This window comes from Balaenoptera physalus (assembly GCF_965194825.1).
Source record: "Balaenoptera physalus genome assembly, chromosome: 2".
In the NCBI taxonomy this organism is placed as follows: Eukaryota; Metazoa; Chordata; class Mammalia; order Artiodactyla; family Balaenopteridae; genus Balaenoptera; species Balaenoptera physalus.
This window is the reverse complement of record NC_138883.1, coordinates 5,870,490-5,896,318: the sequence shown is the minus strand read 5'-3', so window position 1 is coordinate 5,896,318 and position 25,829 is coordinate 5,870,490. Positions and strand designations below refer to the sequence as shown.

The 25,829-nt window shown below is 43.6% G+C and overlaps 1 protein-coding gene across 7 annotated transcripts in view; it reads right to left on the bottom strand.

Moving 5' to 3' along the window:
* Positions 1–331: 331 nt before the first annotated feature.
* SETD3 (SET domain containing 3, actin N3(tau)-histidine methyltransferase) overlaps positions 332–25,829 on the bottom strand; it is a 70,792-nt gene continuing 45,294 nt past the window's right edge. For 4 of the 7 annotated variants that reach the window (XM_082450291.1, XM_082450288.1, XM_082450290.1 and 1 more), the window contains 7 exons: positions 13,662–13,720; positions 12,689–12,803; positions 7,864–7,938; positions 6,642–6,808; positions 5,674–5,759; positions 2,415–2,575; positions 332–1,705 (listed from right to left, as the gene is read on the bottom strand). In XM_082450291.1, the coding sequence (XP_082306417.1) occupies positions 1,259–1,705; positions 2,415–2,575; positions 5,674–5,759; positions 6,642–6,808; positions 7,864–7,938; positions 12,689–12,803; positions 13,662–13,720 (1,110 nt within the window). In that variant the 3' untranslated portion in view covers positions 332–1,258. Of the gene's footprint in view, positions 1,706–2,414; positions 2,576–4,963; positions 5,373–5,673; positions 5,760–6,641; positions 6,809–7,863; positions 7,939–12,688; positions 12,804–13,661; positions 13,721–25,829 lie in introns of those variants that run through there. The other 3 variants (XM_082450293.1, XM_082450294.1, XM_082450292.1) reach the window with 3 other exon arrangements.

Genomic DNA, 25,829 nt, shown 5'->3' with positions numbered 1-25,829 from the left:
GTTAAGGAAGACTGGCAATCCGTAACCTGAAGACTGGTGGCTTTCTGGCGATGGATCCCACCTCACCCCCAGGACACCACCCCAAGCCTCTACTTCCTAAGAACTCCTCTTCCTGTGTTCCTGGTGCCACCGCCCCCCCCCCCGAGCACTCCCTGCAGGCTAGGGAGGGGGCTGAGCTCACGCCTCTCACCCATCTCTGAGTCCCCAGCGGGGAGCAACACGCAGCACGGGTCAGGTTCGAAACCTGCCCCGTGGATAAGCAGGAGGGTCTGCATAAAAGCTCGATTCAAGGGGCCTGTCGCACTCCAAAGAAAAGGAATAGACAAAAATATTAATTACGTTTTCCTTTTAATAAGGCTTTTTACTCAAAAGTGTAGCTTTGAAAATCTCTAGCTTGTTGTGACAACCAGAGAAGCCAGGAGCGGCCTTGCCTTGAACATGGTGCCCTCGCAAGCTCTCCGGCGCCAGGGCTGGAGGGCAAATGCACCACTTTACAACCAGAGCCAACGTTTAAAATTAGGAGGAGGATGCATGTCCTACTTGGATTCAAGGAGAAAGGACAAGTTCTCAATACAGTAAAACAAAACACAAAAAGTAAACAAATCTTTAGAAATCACTAGATGTGTGTGTGTGTGTGTGTGTGTGTGTGTGTGTGTGTGTTTACATAATTAGGATTATCATCAACATTTAAAACTATTAAAAATAAGGTTGCCACCTTACCTTTTCTTTTGGTACTGGGGTCTTATATTTTTTTAGGAAAAAATTTTTTTTTTTTTTTGCCCAGCCTCTCAAGTTTCCTCACCTCCAGCCTGTTTTCCGCTGTGCAGCCAAATGCCCCACCTTCGCACTGCACCCCCAGAGCGCCACTGTCAAGCCCCGTTGGCAGGAGGCAGGGCAGGCTTTGATTCTGGCTGTCAAGATGACAGGCCCACAAAAGCACAGCTGACAGAGGAACTGAATTCTTCCCCAGGAAGAAAATACATTTGCCCGCAATGGGTCTGCAAAATCTTCCGAGGCACCTCTTCCCCCTCTGTGCTCTGCTTGATAACTTGTTTGTTTGGCCAAGAAGCAAGATGGCAATCTTAATCAGAAAGGGAAGCTAGATTTTTTAAATAACTTAAAAAAATCATTTTTATATAAAGCAGCAAAAACATATTTTCCTCTCTGCAGAAAGAAAACCGTGAACAAGGAAACACAGCGATGTAAACGGGGCCATTCATACACTTCTGCTAAACTGGGTCCCCCGACAGACTCAGAGCTACTTTCCAACTTCCTCGGCGCTGTCGGAAGAAGATTCTTTGGCGTCTCCAGTCGCTCTTTTACTTTCCTCTTGATTTAAACTTTCCTTTTCCGACCTGGTCCCGTTGGGTATAGAGTTTTCGCCGTTGACCAGCCCGTGCTCTGCAGCCTTTGCCCTGCGGACAGCCTCAGTGAGGGTCAAGGCCTCCTGTGCGCCGGCCTCCCCCTCCGGGTCCCTGAGGACCAGGGGCAGCCGCGAGTCCGCCACGCCCTCCAGCAGCCCCGGGTTACTCTCCTCGTACTTGGGGAGTGGGGCGTGCCCCTCCACCTGCCTGCGGCAGTGCTCTCGGTTCGCGGCCGCGCTCTTGACCGCTTTTTCCAAAATCTCTTTCTCACCTAAGCGCAACTTGACGGCCATCGTGGCACGAACGGAAAGGGCATGGTTTTTCAAGAAGGACTTATCTTCCTGGAAAAGGAAACAGAGCAAAATTAACTACAGCAAGTCTAAACCAGCAAAACGATAGTGCCAGAAGGCAGATCAGTTGCTGCCGGGGACGAAGGCGTGAGAGAAACTGGGGGGGGCGCGGGGTTGGGGGGTGACAGAAGGTTCTGGAACTTGACTGTGGAGGTGGCTGCATGACTGCACACTTAAACCCAAGCGTACACTTCAGAAGTGTGAATTTTACTCTATGTAAATTATACCTAAGTATATGATTATAAAACAAAAAAGAAGAGCCTAAATCAAATGGTGCGTGGGACTGACAGAACTTCACTTATTTCTAAAACCCTTCTGTCTTGTGCCCTGACGGAGCCCAGGGCTCGGCACTTGGCTGAACGATGGCTGAATGACAGGTATTTGAAGTCAGTGACCCAAGAGTAAACTTTGAAAGCATGGATGAAAACTTGTGTTTGTCTGTATCATATGAATTAGAAATTATGGAAAAATGTTAAATAATGTAAAAAATTTATATTCTAATCAACAATGCCTCAGTGTGACTCTTTTGGTAGGGGTAAACATGTAAAATAGAAAAATATTAATAAGTTGAATGAAAAATGTCAAATACACAATAATTTTGCTAAAGCATGATAGTAATTTACATTTAAGAAAGAATCTCTTATTAAACGTCTTTTAAAACATGACAATGCACAAGTCCTCCCTTAATCAAAAGAATTACCTCAATGGTTGTTTTATATGTTTTTAAAAGAAGTGAGGCTCGATCTTCAAGAAATGTCCACAGTTTGACCTCATTGTCCCAGCTAACAGGATACTCAGAGTTCCCCAAGGTGAAGATTCTGTCAATGGCATTATCTCCCAGCAAATGTTCTTTCAATTCTTCTACAAGAACACAAACAGCAATCTGTTAGGGGAAACAGCACTGCTTCTCATTTTAACCAGCAACCCACCTCACAAAACATCTTTCCCAACAATGTCATCTTCCTGTGGTGAACAGTTCTCCCTGATCAATCAGCCAGGCCATGGCTAGACTCTCCAGAGCAGAGCCAGAGCTGTTTCAGGGAAAAAAGAGAGGAGGTCTTCCTGATTTGGAATCCAGATCAAGCCTTGCTGGGCCAGCCCTCCGCATTTTTCATTGTTTTTAAGAGGGATCCCGAGAGCCTTTAGATGGTTTCAGAAGATACTTCTTAAAGACCATCTGTAGCGACACACCCCTTATTTTGACAACACCCTTCTTGCAAACGCTGAGCCCAGTCACAGCAACTGGGTCAAAAAGACATGTAGGTGAGCAATGTAAACAGTGAAAACAAACGACAGCACAACAACCCAGTGATCCTTCTAGACTGAAATCTGATGGATGCTAATTCCAGTAGTTGGCCTGACAAAGCTATTTGTCTCGTCTTACAACAAGTAAACCACAAACTGAAACCCAAAAATGGACTAGAAAAATCTTAGTTAATGAAATATGTGTCTGTATCCCTCACTTGTCAGGAATTTAAAAAGGAATTACAAATAAACACAAGTGCACATCTTAACTACCTTCAAATATATGTAAGAAGAGGAAAGAATTCAGCAACTGCTCTGAGCATTTTATCTCCTGGCACATTATCTTCAAAAGACCAAAACATGCCGATCCTATTCATGCTCAAGAAATACAACCGTGCTTCTTATGTAATTATGAGACAGTATCTCTTTCAGAGCAAAATGCCCTACAGCTGTCACTATTTACAATTCAAATGGAAGAACTTCTGCTGCCAGCAAACCAAACTTTTATTAGTATTAGTGAGAGTGATTCAAAGAATGCATCAATTGTCTTGACAAGACAAATTGTCTATGACTAAAGAGAAACTAAAGAGAATCAACGGACCTAAAATGATTCAAAAGCAGGTTACTGGTTTTTTTTTTTTATTTTAAGAAAATAGAAGTTAATCTAATATTCAGAAAAGAAATTTCTTAAGTTGCATTTGTTAGCAAAAGGTCATGATGAAATTCAGGATTTTTAGATTTTTGATCCTTCAGTTTATATTCTTTGCATAAAGTAATGAAGATTTTTAAAATGCTTTTTAAGTGGAAGAAGTTTCTTTTTAGAAGCCCCCAATACTAAGGTTACTATTTTCGCTTTCTTCCTCAACCTACCCAAGTTTCACCCTTTAATTAACACTGGGAAGCTGAGGGGCTGAAGCAGAGTTTTCTCTCTGTTGCTCTTAGCAGTGATACTGGACTGGCTTCACATGCCTGGAGAAATAAAACCTACGAAAGGCCACCAACCTGCCTGGAACACTCAGGAAATGAACCACAGGCTCCGGGAGCAGGTTTCTTTCCCCTCTTCCCTCTCGCTGACAAACCCTTCCTGGATTTCCTGGATTCCCTGCCCACTGCAAGAGTGTGGTTTGGTGGCCCGCAGTCTGGCCCCTGCAGACCCTGCAGCGCTAGAATCTCTTCCGTGGGCTATGGGACTTGCAAACCCGCAGGAGCCACGTGGGGGCCTGGGGTACAGGCTCTGAGGCGGCAGAGCTGGGTCCCAAGTCAGGGTCATCGCCTGCCAGCTGAGTGGCCAAGTTACTCTCCTCTTTGCATGGGAGCTTCTACGTCAGTCAAGTGGGAAGCCCCAGCACCCTCCAGCAAGGCTGATGAGGATGAACAAAGCCTGCACCACATTCAGCATCGTGCCCGGCACAGAGAGGGGGCTCCCAAATTACAGGGATTATCATCGTCGTCATCTCTCATCAGGATATGAACTGTGACATTCAACTTTGTAACCCTATATTACACGCAAGAAAAGCCCACGGTTAACCCTTAACTCGTGTTCACTAAATTGAATTGAGGAACCAGTGCCAAAGCACAAAATCACCAAAAGCTCTCGCTTGAGTGACAGGGAGTCTAGAGCAGTACGGCTGCGAGCGAGGGGCAAGGACCACCTCACACCTCTCTGGGCTCTGCAGGTGGTTGTCTGTGTTTCAGGACTCAGTTTCTTCTACTTCCAATGTCAAGCCAGGACCTGGGCGGCACTTCTCTGGCTGCAGACATGAAGGGAGGGAGCCAGACGGCAGAGTCCAGCAGACTCCCTCCACGGGCCGTCATTTCTGCTCCGGCCCCGGCTGCCCTTGCTCTAGCGCTCGGACGGCTTCCTTCAGAAGAACACTTGTCTGTCTGTTCAATTAGGTGGCATGCACTCACTCAGTCACTCATTCCCACCCAATCTGCTGTGCACAGGATCCAGGGTAGTTTACAACAACAGCAAACTCACACACAATTAAAAATGGAACCTCACAACCAGGGGATTTGGAGGAGTATATTTTCAGATGAACAGTGAAAACACAACCGCAATAGATCACATCTCAGTGCCAGAGATCCCAAATGGCTTGTCTTCAGGAAACATAAAAGTAATGCTCAATGCATATATTTAACTCTTTTCGTGCCTGAAATAAGAGGCTGTAGACAGGAATATTTTGCAGTTTAAACAGGTTCTGTTTGCAGTGTTATTTACTCCAACTGGATGCCTGGCACTGAAAGGCCTGCTGGCAATTTCGGATTCACACTACAGAGCTGGTTAACAAATGAAGTCCTCTGGCCCACATGGGTCATGGCCGACCACCCGACTTCAGTGTCGAATGACCATTCGCCGTGAGAACATTTAGGCTCTGTCGTCCTGGGTAATAGGCACATCAAAAACTCCCATCTACAAATGTCGAATTTTGATATAGGTAGACAATCCAAGATGTATTAAGTTTTCTTCCAATGCAGTAGAGAATTACTTGTTTATTACAAGCGTATACTGACAACACACTGAGGATTTAATAAAATACTTCCAGGATAAAACAGATCAATTTCCTCTTTCTCCAATATTACCGCCTTACCTCTTCCCCCCGAAGTGCTTTAATTTTAAGCAATTTTATCTTTAATCTGAATCCCTCTGCCTCACACTTCATGAATTAAAAAAAGAAAAAACTCAACATTTTTTTCTTCCTGAAATGATTTACCTTCGGTCATGCAGAAGACTCGGAGAAAAGCCAGAAGTTGGGCAGAGATGGGTGGCTCCGTAAAATGCAACGCAAAGACACTGGAGCTGACGAGAGGAAGAAGAGAGATCAGTCCCTACTGCAGTGACCTACTCGCCCCACAGTGAAATCTCTGAATCTGCACTCCGTGTGGTCACCCTCAGGGAGCCTGGGCCAGCATGAGGGACCCCACCTCTTCACCAGAACTCTAAAAACAGAATGTTCAGCCCTGGCGAAATGCAGAAGGCCTGGGCTGGCCGAGGAGGATGGCGGTAACCATCACTGCCAGCAGTTCTTAGTCTGATAGCCTTCATCCCGGGTGCATACAACACATTAGGAGAATTAAGCATACCCATGGTTCCTAAAAAAGGTTAACAATAATTTATGTTGAGTTCACATTTTAATCATTAATCAAATATTGACAAGTTCAATAAAAAAAGGTCTAGATAATCCATTTTCATTAAGAATGGTTCTCTCCATTCCCTGGAGAACCAATAAATCATAATTCTTGTCTTTATCATTTTGCACCTCAAATGCAAGGAAATCTTACGATTTGATTTAACCAGAAATTCTTGAAATCACTGAGTAGCATGACTTCATTACAGAAACTAATGGTGGCAAAGAATTAAATGAAACAAACTGATCCAGGTCATTAACCTTTTCAAGGTGAAAGGCATTAATGACATGGAGGCACTTATTAACTGAACGAGGATTTCAGGCCACATCCCCTAGAACTGGCTGTGGACGCTTCCAACGACACAATTATGTTGATCTGAAAACGCTGGTAAATCACCATGCATCTCAACGGTTTAAATTTGCAGTATAATAGGGATAAAGGGATTAAGACAAACTATAGTAGAGAAGTTTTATTAACACACCAGTTAAACACTATGCGACTGGAAATATTTCAAGTACCACAGTAAAGAGCTGACAGATTTTTTTCTACGTACGTTGGGATGCCAGCGCGAGCCAGGACCTCGGCCTTCATGGCGTACAGCCTGTCACTTTTACTCACTCCAAGCTTTATTTTCACTCTGTCGTGTGAATTATTGTCAAAGAAAAAACCACTGTGGATCACAAACTCTGCATTTGACCGAGTGCCATAAAAAATGTAAATCTGAGATGCAGTAAAGAAAAAATAAAGGGATATAAAAGAAACTTAACATCCATTCTCAGTACAGAGCAGGGCAAAGGATCAGTTCTCATATATTTAATGCAACTTCACACTAAGGAGACAAACAGCTCTGAGGTGACCATGTCCCCGTTCTGAACATCATGTGCCGCCGGGCGGGGACGGGCGGGCTGAGTAGAGCACACGCCGACCTCTAGCACCCAGAGGAGCCGGACCCCGCCGTCCCAGCCTTTCTCATCCCCCCTCACACTCCCAGGAACAGTGAGACTGCTGCTTCACGACTGCACTTCAAAATTCACCAGGTTCTTTTCTCCCTCTCCTTTAACTACAAGAGCGTCTCCTGGAACCAGGGTTTAAGGCAGTGTCTGTCAGAAATCCACTTCTAGATGCTGCGGCAAGTCTGCACGTAGCAGGAGGGTTTATGAACTGTCTCCAGGCACTTTGTTAGGCTAATGGTTTTCACTCTGTCCCAGCTCGGACGTCGGTGGTCTGCGTCAGCTCTGTCTTTTTCTGTTCCCTGCCTGGTCGCAGGACTGCCAGGCAGAGTGTAGGTGTCCATTCGTGCACATGTTCAAACTTACTGAAAGGCTCAACCCCACCCCAAATATTACTTCAAACTTCACAGATTAAAGTGAAAGTACAAGAAGACAGCTCTTGTGGTTCCTTTTTCCCTTATGGTTTTGCCGCTTAAATAAACTGCCTCCTTTTAAAGAAGGTTCTAATCAACAGGAAAAGATACGAAAACAATGCAGTTTGTACAGTCGAAAAATCTGTTCTACTGTCGTAACACAGAATTTATTTTCAGTTGACGGTGTTACACACAGTAGGGTCGGTTGTGCAAATAACTGCGCTCACATCTTTCTCCCTGGTGGACCCAAAGGCCCCATTCAAAGCACGGCATGTTTATTACGGCTTTGGGTCTCAATATGTATTCCAGAAAACAAGCCTTAAATACAAATCTCAAAATTTTCTGCCCAAGTTAAGTACTTTTTAAAAATGATCAACACAGTGTGAGGTGAGGGTCTTGGCGCGGAACCCACCTGCTCTCCGGCCCGGAAGTCCCGCAGGGCTACGCACTCACAGCGGTCGTCCTCCAGGTTGTAGCCGGTGGTGATCTGCACACGGGAGGAAGGGTGACAGGACAGCGTCTAAGTGCTCTCGCTCAGGAGGGCCTTTTTTCGGCAATTAGAGGATAAAAGACACGCAAAGCTACTGAAAGGGGTGCACTCTGCTTGCTTCATCAAGCTGAGCAAAGCACTGCCTTGGTTATTTTAATTAATTCCACTCACACCCGAAATCCTTATGGAAGACCCCGTACCTGCAGTGAAGGACATACTCTTTGGAAAATGTATTGTAGAGGTTATCCCTTGCTGGTCTCAACCAAACAGAATCATTCATTACAAAGTTACAGGCTTTGAGCTCATCTCCCCCACCCCCATCTCCAACCACCCACCCACCCACAGGACCTGCACTCCCGCAAGGAGGGAAGCGGGATCTCTGGAGAACTCCAACTGACTCGCAAACAGCATCTTTAGTATTTGGCCATTAAGAACACAAGGCGGGTTTCCCACTGGATAAAGAATCAGGGAGAAAGAAAAGCTCTGTTTCCGAACTATGTGCTTATTTTACTCTGGAACTAGAGAAATTAAAACTCTCAGATAAGCAAAGGAAAAATAAAACAACTTAGTTGTATCCTATTCATTCTCTTTATGCTGAAAGCTGTACTGTGAGAGTTTCTAAACCCCCAAATCCACTAACTACACTGAAAATCCGGATCTCTTCCTAATCTCTCCTGTCAAGGGGTGTGGGAGGGGGGCAGGCGATGTCGTGGTCTCGGCACTGAAGTCACTACAAAATTCTCTGGGCCTCAACTGGTCAGCATTTTACCTTCCGAGTCACCCTTTGCATTTTGTTTGTCCTGCCGTCCCCTGGCTCTTCTCACCCAGCTCACCACGTGCAAAACCCTTCCAACTGGTCTCAAATTCCAGGACTGTCCCTCCCCCGTCCCGTGTGGCACACATGCTTGACCTCCTGTTTCAAACTTTTCAGTGGTGCTCCACTTTGCCTTGCGGAAAAAATCCAAATTTTTGAGCAAGGCCAATTTACAAGGAGGCCCACACTTCCCTACGGTCTCTGGACACGCCACTCGCCTGCCGCTCCGGGCGCTGTCCCCGCTCCCTCGTGCCTGCAACCACCTTCAGCTCCTGCTCTGCCTGAGCCCTGGCTTCTCTGGAGCTGCCTCCCCTCATCCCACCCTCCCTCTCTGTCCCCCAAAGCCTCTCCAACCCAATAATAGGGTATTTATATCTGTGTACCCCCCCACCAGCCAGACCTGCAGCCTAGCCCTTTCCACCTCGGCGCCTGGAGCTTAGCTCACCGGGCCCAACACCTGACACTGCCCGTGCCCTTGAGAACATCTGCTTGATGCAGGGAAAAGAATAGGCTCTCCAATTTATATTAAAAGCTCCTTCTCAGAAGTCTGTCCCTCAGAGCAGCCCCCCAATCTCTTAGATTGTCTGTAAACGCTCATTAATTACTTCGATCTCCTCATTTTATCCTGGAGAATCAAAATTCAAGACGGCTACTAGTGCTACTTTGCTATTCAAGGTATCAACAGCTCAAAAGATTACTTTTGAGTCCAGGGAATGGCATTTGGGGATGGAAGGCCAGATAACACTCCTCTTTAAACCCAGTGTCCCCAGAACCAAGACCAATGAGAAATATGAAAGCAACGAGGACTAAATGAAGGCAGGTGTTCTGGCTCATTTTCACTCAGAGAACAGCTTAAACACTTGATAAAAAAATCAGCTCCATGAAGTTCCTGCCCAACATCAAAATCACTTTTCTGACCCCCAAACATGACCTTGATGATAAGGTACAGAGTGGGGATTGCCCATGACCTCCCAGCCCTAGAAGGCTGGCATTCCATGGTGCAGGCAGTACCCAGGGGGCCTGACAGGAGCACGAACAGGCAGAAGGAAGTCAGGGGAAGCAGGAGGGAAGGGGGAGGGCCAACGATCTATAAGAGGAGCAGGCGGAAGCACAGGAGACAGACGGTGGAGGACAGGAAGGGAGGCCTGTGGGCGGGGAGGTGTGGCCATCCTATGCACGGGGCTCAGGATGGCCCCGCCTGGGGAAGCAGCGGGAACAGTCAGCGCAGAGGCCCTCGGTGGGCGTGTAGGGCCCAGACAGACCGGGGTTTCGCGGGGACAGGCTGAGCAGGGGGCCCTGTCTGCTACTGTAAACACCTGGGCTTTCACCTTGAGACTGGAAGCCTCATGCACATCTAAATGTTTCAGATCGTCAACACTCAAACAGAAAAGCCTTGAAAAAGAGCCCCCTGCAATTCTGCTTGAATCTTCCAAAGCCCTTTCATCCTGGTTGGTAGAGTCACGTATCCAAATACAAGGGCTGATCATTCCAACACGCTTTACCTGTTGGAACTAATACAGCGGCCGAAGCCCACTTAGAAGTATCCTTCTCTGTATGAACTGAACAACCTCAAAAAAGGGAAAGCAGACCTGCTCCCGTTAGTTCCGAACAAGTCACGCAGAATTTAGATATGTTATGCCTCACAGTTCAACACGCCGCCTTGTAAACTTGTCTACGTTTGTTTCTCGGAGTGGCTACGAAATAGATCACGTTCACCAGAGTCTCCAGCCCGGCCTAGGTATTCCTCCAGCCTCTTAATTTCTCGTGCTTTTCCTTGCTGCTGCTGGTTTGGAATCACTGTCACAGACTTGATTCCTCCATTTCTACCCCCATAACCAGGTTTGGGGACACTGTTAGAAGCACGCAGCGTTGCTGGGTTACAAATTTCTATCAACTCCCTCAGTGGTAGTCAGATCAGACAGACAACGACTGTCAGCACAGACACACACAAAAAAGAAATCTACTGTCTGAAAAGCTGAGCCTCCCTTTCAAGTACCTTATTTTAAAAGAGATTAACTGTTAATATGTATGACATACAACTTCATAGTGCTAAAAGAGATTCTGAAATCCTACCAGACAAAATTTCCCATCAAGTGTTATTTTTACGATGGGAAACTGTCCAACAAAGGTGTAGTAGAGTTAAGCGTGCAGAGAAGATAACCACTGTAGAAAAAGCACTAACATCTTGTATAAACCTTCTCAAGGTTAGCAATGTTTCTGCCAGGACTGTCGTGGCTGAGACTTGATGAACAGTATGAGAAAAAAGACAGAATTAGCAGTTGTCATCAAGTCGTTATTTTTATTTTGAGATAAACTAACTTTTTTTTTTTTTTACTTTTAGGGGGGAAAAGAGTGAGTAGTTTACATGAAAGCCACACAAAACCAGTGTGTATGTGAGTATGTGAAGGTGCAAATGCACAGCAAAAGAATGGGAGAGATGTGCAGAAAGCCAGTAACCAGCTAACCAGGAGGCGTCGAGTGGACCAGCCACGGGGCCGCCGGGGCCCGGGACTGGTAGGGGACCTCTGAGTTTCACTACAGAGGCTTCTGTTTTCTTTAACTGGTTTTCTTTGTTTACAGTAAAGTATGTACTTGTTAAATTTTAGAAAGAAAAAAATAAACCCCGATGATCAATCAAGTTTGGGAACCAATGACCTAATCCAAAAGAAGAAAAAGAAAAATGTTGTTGTCAAATATTAAAAGCTATTTGAAAAATTTTAAAACTTCAATGTTATAATCATTTAAAATAGCCCTGAAAGAAAACAAAAAGAACAAAACATAAAATTGTATTCATTAATGAAAATAAATGATAAAATATGCTAATACTCCTCAAAATGGCTAGTTAAATTAAGCATATCTAAATTAAGGCAAAAATATAATTATAAAAGTATAGTTATTCTTTCTCTCCAATTTAAGAGTGTGCTTGTGGCTAGACCTTCCCAGGTTAGCACTAGGGTTTCTCTCTTAAGTGTCTGGCACACGTGGCAGGTGTTCTGGCCATTTTGTGGAATTAGATGTGAAATACTCATTTATAGCACCAGTCTATTTATAATACTGCTAATAATAACAAAGAAAGCTGACACTGAAAAAAGATGAACAAAAAACTAACCAAACCAGTATACGATTATAATATTTAAAGATTCAAAACGTCCTGAAGTTGATCATATTTCCAACTAGCAATATCAGGAAATCTTTCTCAGCACAGAGAGCACAGCAACCTGCTCTGAGGCTCAGAATCTGAAGAATGCTGAGAAACAGAGGCAGCCTCCTCTGTGCGTCCTGATTAACAATCCTCGCAGCACCTCCCTATTTTCCCAACGCCTGATGATGCCAACTGACTCCTGCATTCAAGGCCAAGAGCCAAACGCCTAAGCGCACCTCCTCCCGCCCCACTGCCAGGGACACCAGGACTCGCTCCTGAGCAAAAGCAGCTTAATCAACGGGGCCAAGGATGTGTCCGCACAGCAGGTGAAGGGAGAGGGGGCAGGAAAGAATCAGAGAAACTTAAGTAACTGATAACACAGTCAGCAAAGAGAGAAAACAAGCAACACAAAAGGAAAAACCAGAAGGAGAAAGGATTTTTTTTTCAATGAATTGGTATTTTAAAAAGAATAAGAAAAAAGAAACTTTGGTTTAAGTCTGTCGTCCAATAAGATAAGAAAATGTAAAAAAAAAAAAAAACAAAAAACAGGAAATGTATGTCTAGGCTGGAATCGTGGCTTAGCAAAGAAATGCAGTTCACTGTGGCTTCTGAAAGTGATATAAGACTCACGTTTTCAGGATTAAGTAAACACAGCGAGAAAAAAACCCCAGCCTCTACTCATGGTGGGCGAGGTTTGGCGTTGCTTGCTCCTCTTGGAGGGGGCAGGAGGGGGCAGTGACTTGTAGGCAGAACTTCGCCGATTAATGAACACGACCCGAGGAGGTCCTTACCAGGCCGTTGGTGTGATTGCACATGTCCCACAGAGGAATCAGTGCCAGGGTCACCCGGGAACCATCCTCCGTGGGGATCTGGTTTTGTCGAGTCATAACGGAAGAGACCGCCCACCTGTAACAATCAGAAAAGAGGCGAATTATGGCCGGCACATCTGAAAGCCCATGGCAGTCACAACTCAACCAAAACCGAGGTGGGCCTGACCTCTCACGAATTTTCAAAACCCTTTCCGAAGTCACAAAGGTGATGTTCATCATCATTTAAAATTAAGTCTAGGGTAAAGAGAGGAGGAGGGGGGATATGGAAGGAAAAGGGAGCCAGGGGAAATCTAGGAGTGAGAGATGAAGGGAGGACGCTCCCGGGAGAAAGCGGCCTGGAAGGAGGGCCTAGAACGGAGCCAGCCAGGTCTCAGCGGGTCCCGGTCCGCGTTGCTGCGGAGAGACCCCACCCCTCTTTTACCCAAACGCTGACTCTGTACCTATTTTGAGCCTCAGTGAAAAGCAAACACTGTAACTCCTTTCTGATTGGAAATCCTCTAAGAACTCTACAAAATGTGGAATGCTTTTTTTTTTTTTTACTATGTTGTGCACTGCATTAAATCTTTTTGTTAAAAAAAAGTCCCTACTTTAAAGCGCTAAAATAGTCTGTTTGAAAGAAAAAAAATCCTCACTCCGCACTAATGTTAATCTTGAGCATCACTTGGCTAAGCCCCACCAATACAGGTTAATGGCAATTTCCACGTGGCTATTAAAACGCTGCTCCCTGCCCTGGGGTCCAGTGTAACTTCCGGAAAGACAATCTCTTCTTTAAGGCTTTAAATGGTCATGCAGGTCACTTCTTACCCAAGCCCTTCGCACTCCTGAGATCCCAGTTTCACTCAGAAACCACCCTCCAACACGTGCCTCGCACACACGTACACCACACCCCCCACACACCCCAACACACACACACACACACACCCCTCACACCAACCTGTAGTCCTCATAAGTGAAAGAATCCTTCAAGGGCAGTTTGTGGGCATGAGGATGGGTCTGGGAATTAGAAGTTTTAGAAAGCAGAGGTGAAAAGAGAAAAAGGGAAAACAGAAATCAGTCAGCAAAATTTCATTATTTAGCTGCCTAACAGATCCTAACAAGAGCCAAATGAAGCAGGAGGCATCCAGCCGCGCTACTGAGGGATCATCGTGCTATTATGCTCTCATACATCACTGTCAACTTAATTTGTTGTGCCCAGCAGCCGCCATAAATCTGCTGCTTCATATTTCGATACCAGGACCCACAGACACGGCACAGAAATAAAATTTAAGGTGGACTGAGTTTACAAAAGGTAGGCACACGCACACCATGAGTGTCTCGTCTACACGGAAACCCGGAGCCTCCAAGTCAGGTGTCTGTCCCGGCCTCCCTTTGCATCTCTTGCCATAATGTGCTGTACAGCCCTCACGAATAGTCCAAATCTCTTCTTATATCAATAAAAGGAACAATTAAAAGCACTCTAATAAATTGAAACTTCTTTCATTTATCTCTGACTTAAAATCATTTGGAAGGAAATCAACTTGTTATGTGCAAATGAATCATACAACATGGCAGATGCAGCTCAAATACAGAAAATCAAGAAAAACACAGTTTTGTGAAATTATGAATTAAATTTTACGAACAAATGTAATAAAGATAAAATCGAGATCGGCATATGTAAATTTCACTCCTTTTTTTTTTTTTTTTTGGTCTCTGGACAAAAGAACATTTGATAAAAATATCCAAAACTTCACACTTTAGAGAAAATTGTACACATCTCACATCCTCTCTCTCCACAATACTCCCCCCACCTTGGGCCTTTCGAGCACTTAAAAAACTGTGTATCAACTAAGAAATTCAAAGCTGTAACAGTATAATTTTAATCTTCGGTTTCCATTACAGGCTGACAGACAGACTGCAGTAAGTGATCAAATGAACAAATGGTGATTTCTGAAATACCAGTGCGATTCGGCTGCGCTGTCTCTGCAGCACTGTAAATGCACGGAGCCCCGTGTAGTATGCAGTTTTTACTTTTGACGCGTTACCATCACAAGTGCATGGTAATTTATCATCGCTCACTACACTGTACTCGCTGGCACCGTATGCAGGACAGTAGGGGATGAGGTAAAAGTGGCTCGAACCGTAAATCAATTAGAAAACAAAAGCTTGTGCTCGGCGCGCAATTTTAGGCAAATTATATCTTACAAAAGGCTGCCAATTGGGTGCTAGCTCCCAAGTGCCTGCTTATCCCCTCTGATCCTAAACCCAGTTTTAACCCTTTGGGAGAAAAGTCAACATATGGAAATACAGTCACACAATATGTAAATGTTCTGATAATAAAAATGAAATTAAAGAAGATATAATTTAGGTCAAAATATAAAACAACCTATCGCTCAGGGGCATTCTCTAGCTGCATTATTCTAGCTAGGAAGATTAGAAAAAACTATCTCTGGTTTAAAAAACAACCCCAATACCATGGTCAAGCATAGCAAAGATTCGAGGAGAAGCTTCTTATTGCCTCTTCTTTGTAATGAATGAAATGCAAGCCTGTGTTCTAAGAGTCCTAAAGAAGCTTTCCATTTAATTATGGAACTTGACCAAAAGGGTGCTCAGGTTTTTCCTCATAACAGTACAAATTCCGCAGATAAGAACTGCCCCTCCACCCAAAACTAATTTGATGATAAGTACCATAGAAATTTTTCAGAACTTTAAAGAAAAGAAATTCCATTGCTAAAATTTCCTTTCACTTATAAAATGAAGCTTCACATAGTCTGACCTACTGGGAATGTTGCACATCCCAGTTCTTCTCAAACTCTAGGAGGTGGGAAAGCATTGTTGCTTTTGTTATTTTAAAATGTTTTAAATTCACTTAAACTGTGGAATGCCCTGTGGTATTTTGAAAGCTGGTAAATTCCAATGCTAAACCCCCTGAGTATTAAAAATTCGACCCCTCCCCCTCGAAAAGTTTGACTTAACTGAATAGGAGAAGAGATGACAATTTTCAAAATTAGAATGCTGAATGTCAAAACGACTTGTGGAAGAATGTTCCAAACACTCAAAAGATCTTTAAATATCTTTGGACTCTACGAAGAAAACTCTTCAAACAAGGGCAGCCTCCCCAAGGACCAAAAAGATGGAAAATTAACTCTCCAAAATGTCTTCCTTCCTACTATTTATATACATTTCTAACCAAAAACACAAGTTTATGTTCACAGGCCTGACGAAGTCGTAAAGAAAACACAAGGGAAAAAAATGTGCAAATGCTTTCTTCAGGTTAATTTTGAAGATTATTTTGGCTACAGAGTTACGTAATATTTGCAGAATGTTAGAAATAGTTGTTCTTATCTGCTTAAAAAATAAGGTGTGCCCACTGTACGTAATTCTGGTTTTAAAAAAAAGCTATTCTACCACAGACACATGCACTTAACAGTTATACTGAAGTGGAATCTGAGGCTATAGAGAAAGGCAAGTATCTTCCATTTCAACGGGGCCCTCACTGCTGTGACACCACCGCCACCTACTGGCCTCATGGTGGAATCGGTTACAGCTGCAGAGTTCTTGAATTACTTCCCAGGCCAAGGCCCCCAGAGCAACTTATCCTAAACCAAAACTGGGTTTATCAAGAATGGCTACTGGCTCAGCTTTACTCAAGAGAAATTTCGTTTCTTAAAAAAAAAAACAAAAAAAAAAACAAAAACCACCCTACCTCTTTAAATTATTATATAATAGTTTTACAAGGATCTTGAAACATTCAAATATTGAAGTGATTTGCACGTGAAAAGCATTTAACTTTAAAAATAAGTATTTTCACATACCCTGAAAAAATAAACAAGAATAAGAAATATGTCTATTCCAAACACTATTTAAGATCTGGACAGAATTTTTTTTTTTTTTTAACACATCAAGGCTTAAGGTTTAAAAATACATTTCCCAAAAATTATAATATTAACCTGAAGTTACTTGAAAGCTCCTAAAAATGTTCTTAGATGAAAGTCATTAAGTTCATACTTTATGGGGAGGACAACTGAACACTCCTCACTTTATGGAGCAAAATCCTATAAGGATTTTGTTTATCTCCAATAGAAGACATTCCTAACCTGTACTTTAAAAATAAAACTGCAAATGAAAGCAGAAAACTTACTCATTGTGGCTGATTAGTTTTAGTTGAGATAGCTGTTTCCAAGATCTAGCTACACATGGGATGAGTGAGGGTCTGTCTGGCAGTAGAGAAAGACGACAGTGATGGCGTCTCTCAGGTACCAGGGCCCAAACGGAGCAGGCCATAGGGTCCACCAAGCATTAACTCCCTCCCCACTCCCCACCCACCCCATAAATACAGGTTTGGAAACAAGCCCAGATTTTTTAAGTGATCGATATTTTCACTTTCTTGTGCATTATAAATATTTGAAGTTGGAGACATGAACAGTTCCTGTAGCTCATAATCAGACTTGAAGCCCTACAGAGCTTACTTTTTAAAGAGGATTCTTGTTTCCTTAGGTCAAGCCTGGCAACCCAGGGAAGCTCTCTCCCATTCCCTCTTCTACCATAGGAGGTGTTCCAGATGAGACACAGTAATATTGTACCTAGTACAAAATAATCACTATGTTTGGGGAAGATTAATATCTAAAATCGTTTGTTTGGCTTCAATAAAAAGAAGTAATATTGCTAAATATGTAAGTATGACATTTTGAAGAATTTACCATATTGCATGGGTCTGGTAGCTATGCTTAAGGAAATTAAAAACCACTACAGTCAGCATATTTGATCCTTATTAAAGTTCTGTCTTGAACCATCACTCACATAGAACAAAAATAAACCGAGAAGAAATTTAAATAAAACCTATGGATTACAAGAGTTTGAAGATGAAAAAATGAACAATATTCTGGCTTTTAAAAATTGATTTAGCATGCAGCTTCTCTTTATAGTCCCTTGATAAAAATGAAATCTCCCTAACAAACACTTAATAAAACCTGTCAATATCTCGGGAAAGAAAAATGACACAAATGCATTAAGTATTAAATACCCTTGGAAAAAGTCACATATTCCATGAATTTTTGATGTACTATCTTGACATTAATGTAAAACCTTGATATTTATAATTGACAGATATTTAATAAAGTATAAAGAAGATGACTGCTGTGTAGCATGCAAATTTTTCGGGTTGATCAGAAATGAAAGATACAGACATGTACTTAAACTAAATAAACAGTTAATATGTGCTACACGAATCAGCTGCAGTCTTATTTTAAGCTCACACAACAAATCTTTGTGGAGAAGCAAAATAAGCAGAATTCATTATTATGTGAATTCCTAATTCAGAAACATCTAGTATGTGAAACAGCTTTGAAACAGCTCTGCACAGAAACAAAATACATTTGAGTTAAAGTTGTTTCTTGTTTTTAACATTTAACAGCAAACATTTCAAAAAATAAAATAAAAAGACAAGCACTTTCATAAATACATGGAGAGGTATTTCCTAAAACAATTCTTTAAAAAAACACATTTAACCTAAAGAAAGATTCAAAACCCTCTAAGGAAATTAAACAAAAAAAGATTAAAACACACAAACGGCCTCTAGGACACAAACACTTCTCAAAATCAGATCTTTACTTTTCTAAAGAACACTCAGCTCTAACCTTGACCAGTTTTTATATGGAAACTGAGTTGAATACATTTAATAATCACCTTCAATGAGGCATTTAAATATATTAAAAGGAAAGTAGCTCAGTTCATAAAAATGACTCCTAAATACTGTATTTTAAAGAATTTATAACCTGCTGTAATATATAATCAATTGTTAACTTGAAAAATATATATGGTAGTTCAGTGACCTATTAATGGCTCTATAGTATCAGGAATGACAAAACATAATTTAGAAGTTGTACCTATTTTGTTCCGATAAAAAACCATAGTAGCATGCAATTTGAACTTCCTAACTAAAACATGTCAAAGATTGTATTTGGCATATGTATTAAAAGGCAGCGGGCAGGGGAGGGGCAGAAGGAAAATTTACACTTAGAACACTGAGGTTCCCCCTCCTGCTCCAAAAATAGGCTAATTAGAAGCAGCATGTCAGTCAGCAATTTCTAGTAGGTCCTCAACCCTCCTGCTCATATTTCATTTTCTAAGTGGATATAACACAGTTTAACTGAATGACAAATTGCAAAATATCTTTTGAATCTAGAACTTAGTTTTGATGACCATAAATCAGAATCAAAGCACGGTTCACGCGTTTGGCTCTTGAGGGAAAAAAATCAATTTTTAAGACTTTTATTTTTAAACACAGATTACACCCAACTCTTCAGGGAATTTTTCATCATAAAGTCCTTTGAATTCACTCAATACGATCAAATAAATACATCAATACACATTAAATTTAAACTGTCTGCTTTTCCCTTATACTTATATTTAATTTTTATAGCAAATGGGTATTACCTTATAATACAGAAATTTTAATTAAGAAAATGAGATTAGTGGAGAAATATCAACGCTGTTCAATAAATTTATAAAATTACTTTAAGACGGAAGAATTGGTTTTTTCATTGGAACACTGAAATCTATAACCTACATCCAGTTTAGATTAAATTGAAATCTACTGAAACACTGAAAAAGATATGCCTGTTTAAAAACTTTATTGGTTACCATTTGTATTCCCTGAAGAGGGGCAATCAGCCACGAATCAAATTTAGTCATAATCAATCTACATTTTTGACTGTCAATCATTTGTTCACTCAACAAATATTCATTGACTCAGAAAAAAAGGTTAGGACTAGAATAGGTTAGGACTAGAAATTCAACAAATACTGCATTTACTGACTGTCTTGAATGCTCTGCGAGGTGCTGTGTGACAGGAGGACACAGTCACCATCCTCAGGGGGGGGGGGGGGGGTCCTGCCTGGCAGCAGTCAGATAAGTGACTTTAAAAAGAAAGGTGGGGCTTCCCTGGTGGCGCAGTGGTTGAGAATCCGCCTGCCAATGCAGGGGACACGGGTTCGAGCCCTGGTCTGGGAGGATCCCACATGCCGCGGAGCAACTAGGCCCGTGAGCCACAACTACTGAGCCTGCGCGTCTGCAGCCTGTGCTCCGCAGCAAGAGAGGCCGCGACAGTGAGAGGCCCGCGCACCGCGATGAAGAGTGGCCCCCGCTCGCCACAACTAGAGAAAGCCCTCGCACAGAAACGAAGACCCAACAGAGCCATAAATAAATAAATAAATGTATTAAAAAGAAAAAAGCAAGGTGACGCCAGAGGTTACAGCCCAGACCCTCCTTCTCCGACCACCAGGTTCCTCTGCTCTGTGTCCTCCCAGCCCCGGGCCCTTCTTTCCCACCGTGTGCGCGCGTGTGCGTGTACACGCACACAGGCACATTCGGTTCACGTTTCTCTGCCCGAGGAGGTGAGCGGGGCAGGGACCACGTCCTTTTTGACCACCAGGGAATCCCCAGTGCCTCGCACGATGCCTCATTCAGAGAAACGCTCCCCCTGCCCTCTGCCCTGGGCAGCAGCGAAGGGAGAGCCGCGACCTGGGGGCTAGATTTCCTCTCGGTGGACCCGTCATGGCCAAAGTGACAGGTGGGACGGAGGAGTGGCGACTCCGAAGGTGGCGAGAGGCAACGCCAGGGCACGCAGGCGATCTGGCGGTGACCAGACCGCACCCCACGGTCACGTGCTTGCCACGCTCCTCCCCTGCCGCACCGCACACAGGCACTGCCCACGGGCTCCCGGAGAAACAGATCTGGGCTTCCTTTTCTTTTGTCTGCCATCTCTCATGAATAGGGTATTTTCCCACCATCTAGGGTCAAAGAATCTTCTTTTTTCCCCCCAAATCTATCTTCAAGCATATCTGAGAAAGCTCTACTCTACTCTAAGAATCCAATAAGGAGCAAAATGGACCAAGCCCAGCAGTTCCCTGTCCCAAATGTCCCTCCACCGTGACACTCCAACTCACCCCAGCAGCCGTGCACCTTAACAGAGACAGCCCCATACTCCCTGGTCACCTCAGATCACCTGACCCCGAGCCTCCGTCTCCTCATCTGAAAAGGGGGTCAGAGAGCAGCCTCTATCTTTTTTCTAAGCTCTTACATCTTTTGTTTCTTTGCCTTTGACACTCCCCCACCCCAAATATCTCAATCTGCTGATTAACTTGAGGACTCCAAACAATGATCGAATCTCTCCTCTGGTCTGCAAAAAGATAATAACTCCAGCAAGCGAGTAATACTTGCAACTCCTCAACTTATCACCAAAGAAACTAGAAATAAACAGAATGGTAAAAAGCAGTTTTCATTTTTAGAAGGATGCATTTGCATCAGAAAAGCAGGCTAGAATTATTTATCATCAGCTTCATAGAATTTTATTTTTCATTTCGGCTACTTTAGATTTCAACAATTCAGGATAGAGACTTTGGACTCTGGTTAAATTAATCAAGCTAGCATGATCAGGGGCACCAGTCATTCATGAGAGGAGAGGATTCTGACCACCGTTATGAAGCCCATCTCCTTGACAGGGAGACTGACATTCAGAGGTGCATACAAACCTTGTCCCAGAAAAGGGATTACCGTGGCTTGGTACACAGGAAAGCTCTCTGCATCTCTAGGAGACAGAGACACAGAGACAGAGACAGAGAGACAGAGAGAGACTGAGAAACTGAGAGGGAAGGAGGAAGGGAGGGATTAACAGTCACCATTTACTAAGCAGTCTGCAAGGAACTCTTGCGAACTTTACGTGTATTACATAATTTAATCATCCTGCTTCCTGTGAAATAGGCACTATTAGTAGACCCATTCTGTTGCTGCAAAAACTGAGGGACAGAGAAATTAACAGCATGTCCAAGGTTATTACCCAGTTAATAAATGATGGGGCTGGGATAATAACCAGGCAAAAGTTTTCTGGAGCTTACTGAAAGGCAAAGGATAATTAGTTGTCCCGCTTTTATAAATTAAGGTTAAGTTCTGATATGGTAAACACGTTTTTTTCCTGTTGAAATTCTAGGAAAATGCTTGGTAAATATTGCTCTCATTTAAAATTCAGCACAGAGATATTTTAAAGGACATTACAAAGCTTAGAGGCAGGCAATATTACCAAAACTAAGAATGTATATGTCTGTTATTTCCAAACCACCAGAAAGGATGCCATATTTAGTTAAAGTCGCTATCTATAGTCATAAAATCTCAGACCCAGGTGGTAACTTAGAGATCATCTAGCCCAATTTCCCTGTTAGTCTGGACATGAAGAACCCTGGTCCCAGAAAACACATATGTACCAAATACATGTAGATAGGTACACTCTTTTCCTTTAATACATTTTAAAACATAGAGGTCATGTTTGGAATTCACTTTCTGGTATTTTCTTCATTAGAATTATGCCACATTGGTGTCCCAACAACTTCCAATATTACATTATCTGGAACGCCTATCATTTTCATGATAACTCTGAACAGCCTCTAAGACACCCCACAGCTTTATCAATCATTAAACCAGTATTACCTCCAAGTGCTTACACGGGTACCATCTCTTTGGCTACTTGCAACTCTCCTAGTTGTCAAGTTGTTAGAGAAATGAACTTTGGCGCCTTAAATGTCCTGCCTTTAAGCCTAAAGGAAGTTGAAGTCACGAGTAGCTAGTAAGCGATGAACCCAGGGGTGCACCACGGAACCTGAGAACCCGCATATTTCAGACTTGGGATTCTGATGAAGACGGGCCACATTCTGACGTAATACATCAATCCTAAGGATTCAGGAGGGTTCCCACAACTGAGCAAGCCTCTGAAACCCTCACATGCTCAGGCACGTCATATGGATCCACACATCACATATGCTTCTTTGTCACCAGCTGCTATGAGTTTACTTTGGTAAATCCCAAGGATAACAAAATCCAGGGTAAAGGTCCCTGCTGCACACAGCCAGCTGCTGGTCACAAGGGAGGTGGGTAAGGGTGGGTGGCTGAGATCACAGCACCAAGGTTCAGTGCGTCTTCGCGACCCCTGCAGGTGCTGGGGTCCACAGGGAGCATGGACACGACCAGTGGTGAGGGCGCTGGTGCCCCCACCATCGCAGACTACTCATATCCCTTCCTTTTCTGTATTCCTGATGCTCAAACTGTGCTAAAAGGTACCAAAGAGAAAATCCCCAACACTACTTCTCTGGGTCCCCGTCAGGAGAACAAAATTACAAATGTTCCAACCAAGGAGGAGAGGTACAGAGGCCACTGAACAAGAGGTAACCACACTTCTCTTCCTCCATGGCTGGGTACACAGGAAAGCTCTCTGTATCTCCAGGAGAGAGACAGACAGAAAGACTGAGAGAGACAGAGGGAGGGAGGGAGGTATGAACAATATAAAGTCACTGATAAAGAGCTATTGCTCAGAAAAGTGTAGAAAACCTTTTTTGTACCCCCTGAAAAGGAAACTTTCAAACCTATCACCCTGAGATTTGATAAATAAAAAAATTTTTTAACATTTTTGGTAAAAATGCCCCCATTAAAACTACAATGAACTGAATTACAGGGCTGTAATTCATTAGAGGCACAACAGAATGTTACTACAGTAAGTCAAGACAACTCACTTGACTAACCAAATGTAATTTAAAATGTCCGTGCCTTCTGAGAGCTTTCTTTTTGATTAAGCAAAATTATTTTATATTCAGCTTCAGTTGATAAAAAAATTTCCCTCTCTCCTTTTGAGTCCAGAAAAGGTACCATAACTCTTTCAAGCATTGTTCTACCAAAAGATAAAAATTTTAAAAGCAGGCTATTTCCCTACTGGCATCAAAATTTCTTAGGGAAAAGAAGTCATTAAAAAAATTCTTCTGTAAAGTTAGAGTCTACCTTGAAACAGGACCAGGTATAAAATCAAGAAGAGGAAAAGGGCCGATCAAATCGTGCAGGACTGTACCAGGCTCTGCCCAGCTTCCATCTCTGCAGACAAGCCCAAGTGAGAGCCCAGCAGGACAAGTGAGACAATGCAACTCTACTTCTTTTTCCACAAAAAATATGCTTTGCCTTATATTTCCTTAATTAGATGCTTTACTGATCAATAGTTATGAGATGGATTTCACTCTCGTTTTTATCAGAGAAAATACTGTCTCACTTTCTAAGAATAATACCATTTTGTTGGAGCAGTCAATATCTGCATACAAATTTTCAGTGAAAGAACAGTTTAGTCAGTGCATAGCTTTTAAGCGCTACCTATAAAACAGGCAATTATCAAATTGTTCACTTGGAACCGAAAGCAAGAAATCCAATATATTAACTTAAGTCACCTTTTGATATAAGATGACTTTTGATTACAGTCATAGATGAGAGAAGATTTTAGAACTGGGTTTTGAAAACCAGGTCTAACTCTTAACCCGAAAGTTGGGGAGCACTTCTATTCAGAGGGGCAGGAATGGCAGGGAGAGAAGCCCGGGGAAGAGCGAGCTTGAAGGGTCAGCAGGAACGTCAGGGAGGTCGAGGAGACAGGGCAGTGAGACGGCCACGGGATCGGAGAACTGGTGGCCCAGGGACCCATCAGGGGGCATGTCACTGGTGGGGCAGTGGGAGGGCCTAGACCACAGGGGCTCGAAGAACTCTCAAGCATGGAGTATTCTTGGTAAATGCTGCGGTTAAAGACAGAAGGGGACAGGACGTTATCTCAAAGGCACAGGGACGTTCTGTAAACCCAAGGGCTAAAGCCGGGCAGGAAGGAAAGGATGAGAAAGATGGGGATGGAGAGACGGCGCCCAGAGCAATGTCACAGAGCTCTGGGCACGGGCCACCGGGCTCACCTTAGCTGCTGGCCAGGACTCCTTCTCAGAGGGACCGAGTGAGGCAAAGACACAAAGAAACTGAGATGGAGACAACAAGAAATAGAAGAAATTCCTGTCATCTGGTCTGAGTTTTCTCTTAGTAAATTGGGAATGGGTGAGCCTGGGGGCAGCTCAGGGCTGCAGAGACTCTGAAACAACACCCGGGGGATGAGACGGTCAGCGAGGTGTGATAAGGCATCTCTCTGGCCAGGCTAGGGTCTGACCCCGCTCGGAGTTCACTGTCACCTGGACACTTCGGCCGATGCTCCGGGGCCTGGGAGCAGAGGCTGAGAGAGAATGGTGCGGAGGCTGCAGCTCTGCTATAAAGGGCAGCACAGACACCTGCTTCATGACAGACACGAGAGAAGAGAGTTTAGATTTAGTCTCAAGCTACTCAGGCTGGGGAAGGCGGTACAGAGAGAACCTCCTTCTAAACACTTAATGAATCTGCTGCAAAAAGAAAAAAAACCTGTTTTCCCATCTGCACTTCCAGACACATATAATAAAGTGACATTTTCCAACATAGGTTTTTCTAGATCATTAGCTTTGTCAATTAAGACTCTATCCTCGGCAAAATGGCCATTGTTTTTTCTAGTCATCTTCTAATTTCTAAAAAAAAAAGTTGCAAAACCTGGAAGTAATCTTATATATCCCCGAAAAAAACGTGATGTGGAAAACAGTTTCCCCCAGTTTTCATAACTATAATTTGATATTACTTTCCAGATCAGAAAGATTTACCTCCCTTCCACTGATTCACTCTGCCAACCCTAAGATGGTTTGATATCCCTCTTCCTTCAAACCTTCAGATGACCTCCAGTGACCTCTGCGTTTCTAACACAGAAGTCTGCAAAATACCAGCTGGTGCGTGACTTTACACCATATTAAACTGCTCTTGAGTTGATCCATTCATTCATTCACTCATTTACCCACTCCCTTATTCAACAAATATTACAGAGTGCCCGCTCTCGAGTGAAATGCTGTGCCAGGGAATGGGGAACAAGTAAGCAAGATGGCTCAGGCCCCTGCCCTCCTCCCGGAGCTCCCTGTCTGCTGGGTGGCGGGTACTAGACACAGTCATGGTCGGGACGAGGGCGGCTGAGGGGAAGAGTGCAGAGCAGGGGAAGTGATCCAGCCCGGCAGGGGGCAGGTGGCAGGTGGATCCGGGGAGGGAGAAGGGACGGGCAGAGGGAGCCCTGGGCTCTCCCGCTGAACTTGTCAAATGCAAGGAGCTGATAAACACAGACGGACTCCGGTTCACTGTTCCTGCTATGGGTCAGGCCCCGTGGGGGACAATGAGTAAGACGGGTTCCCTATGCACAAGAGTAATGACACCATCGCAGGGCATCCAG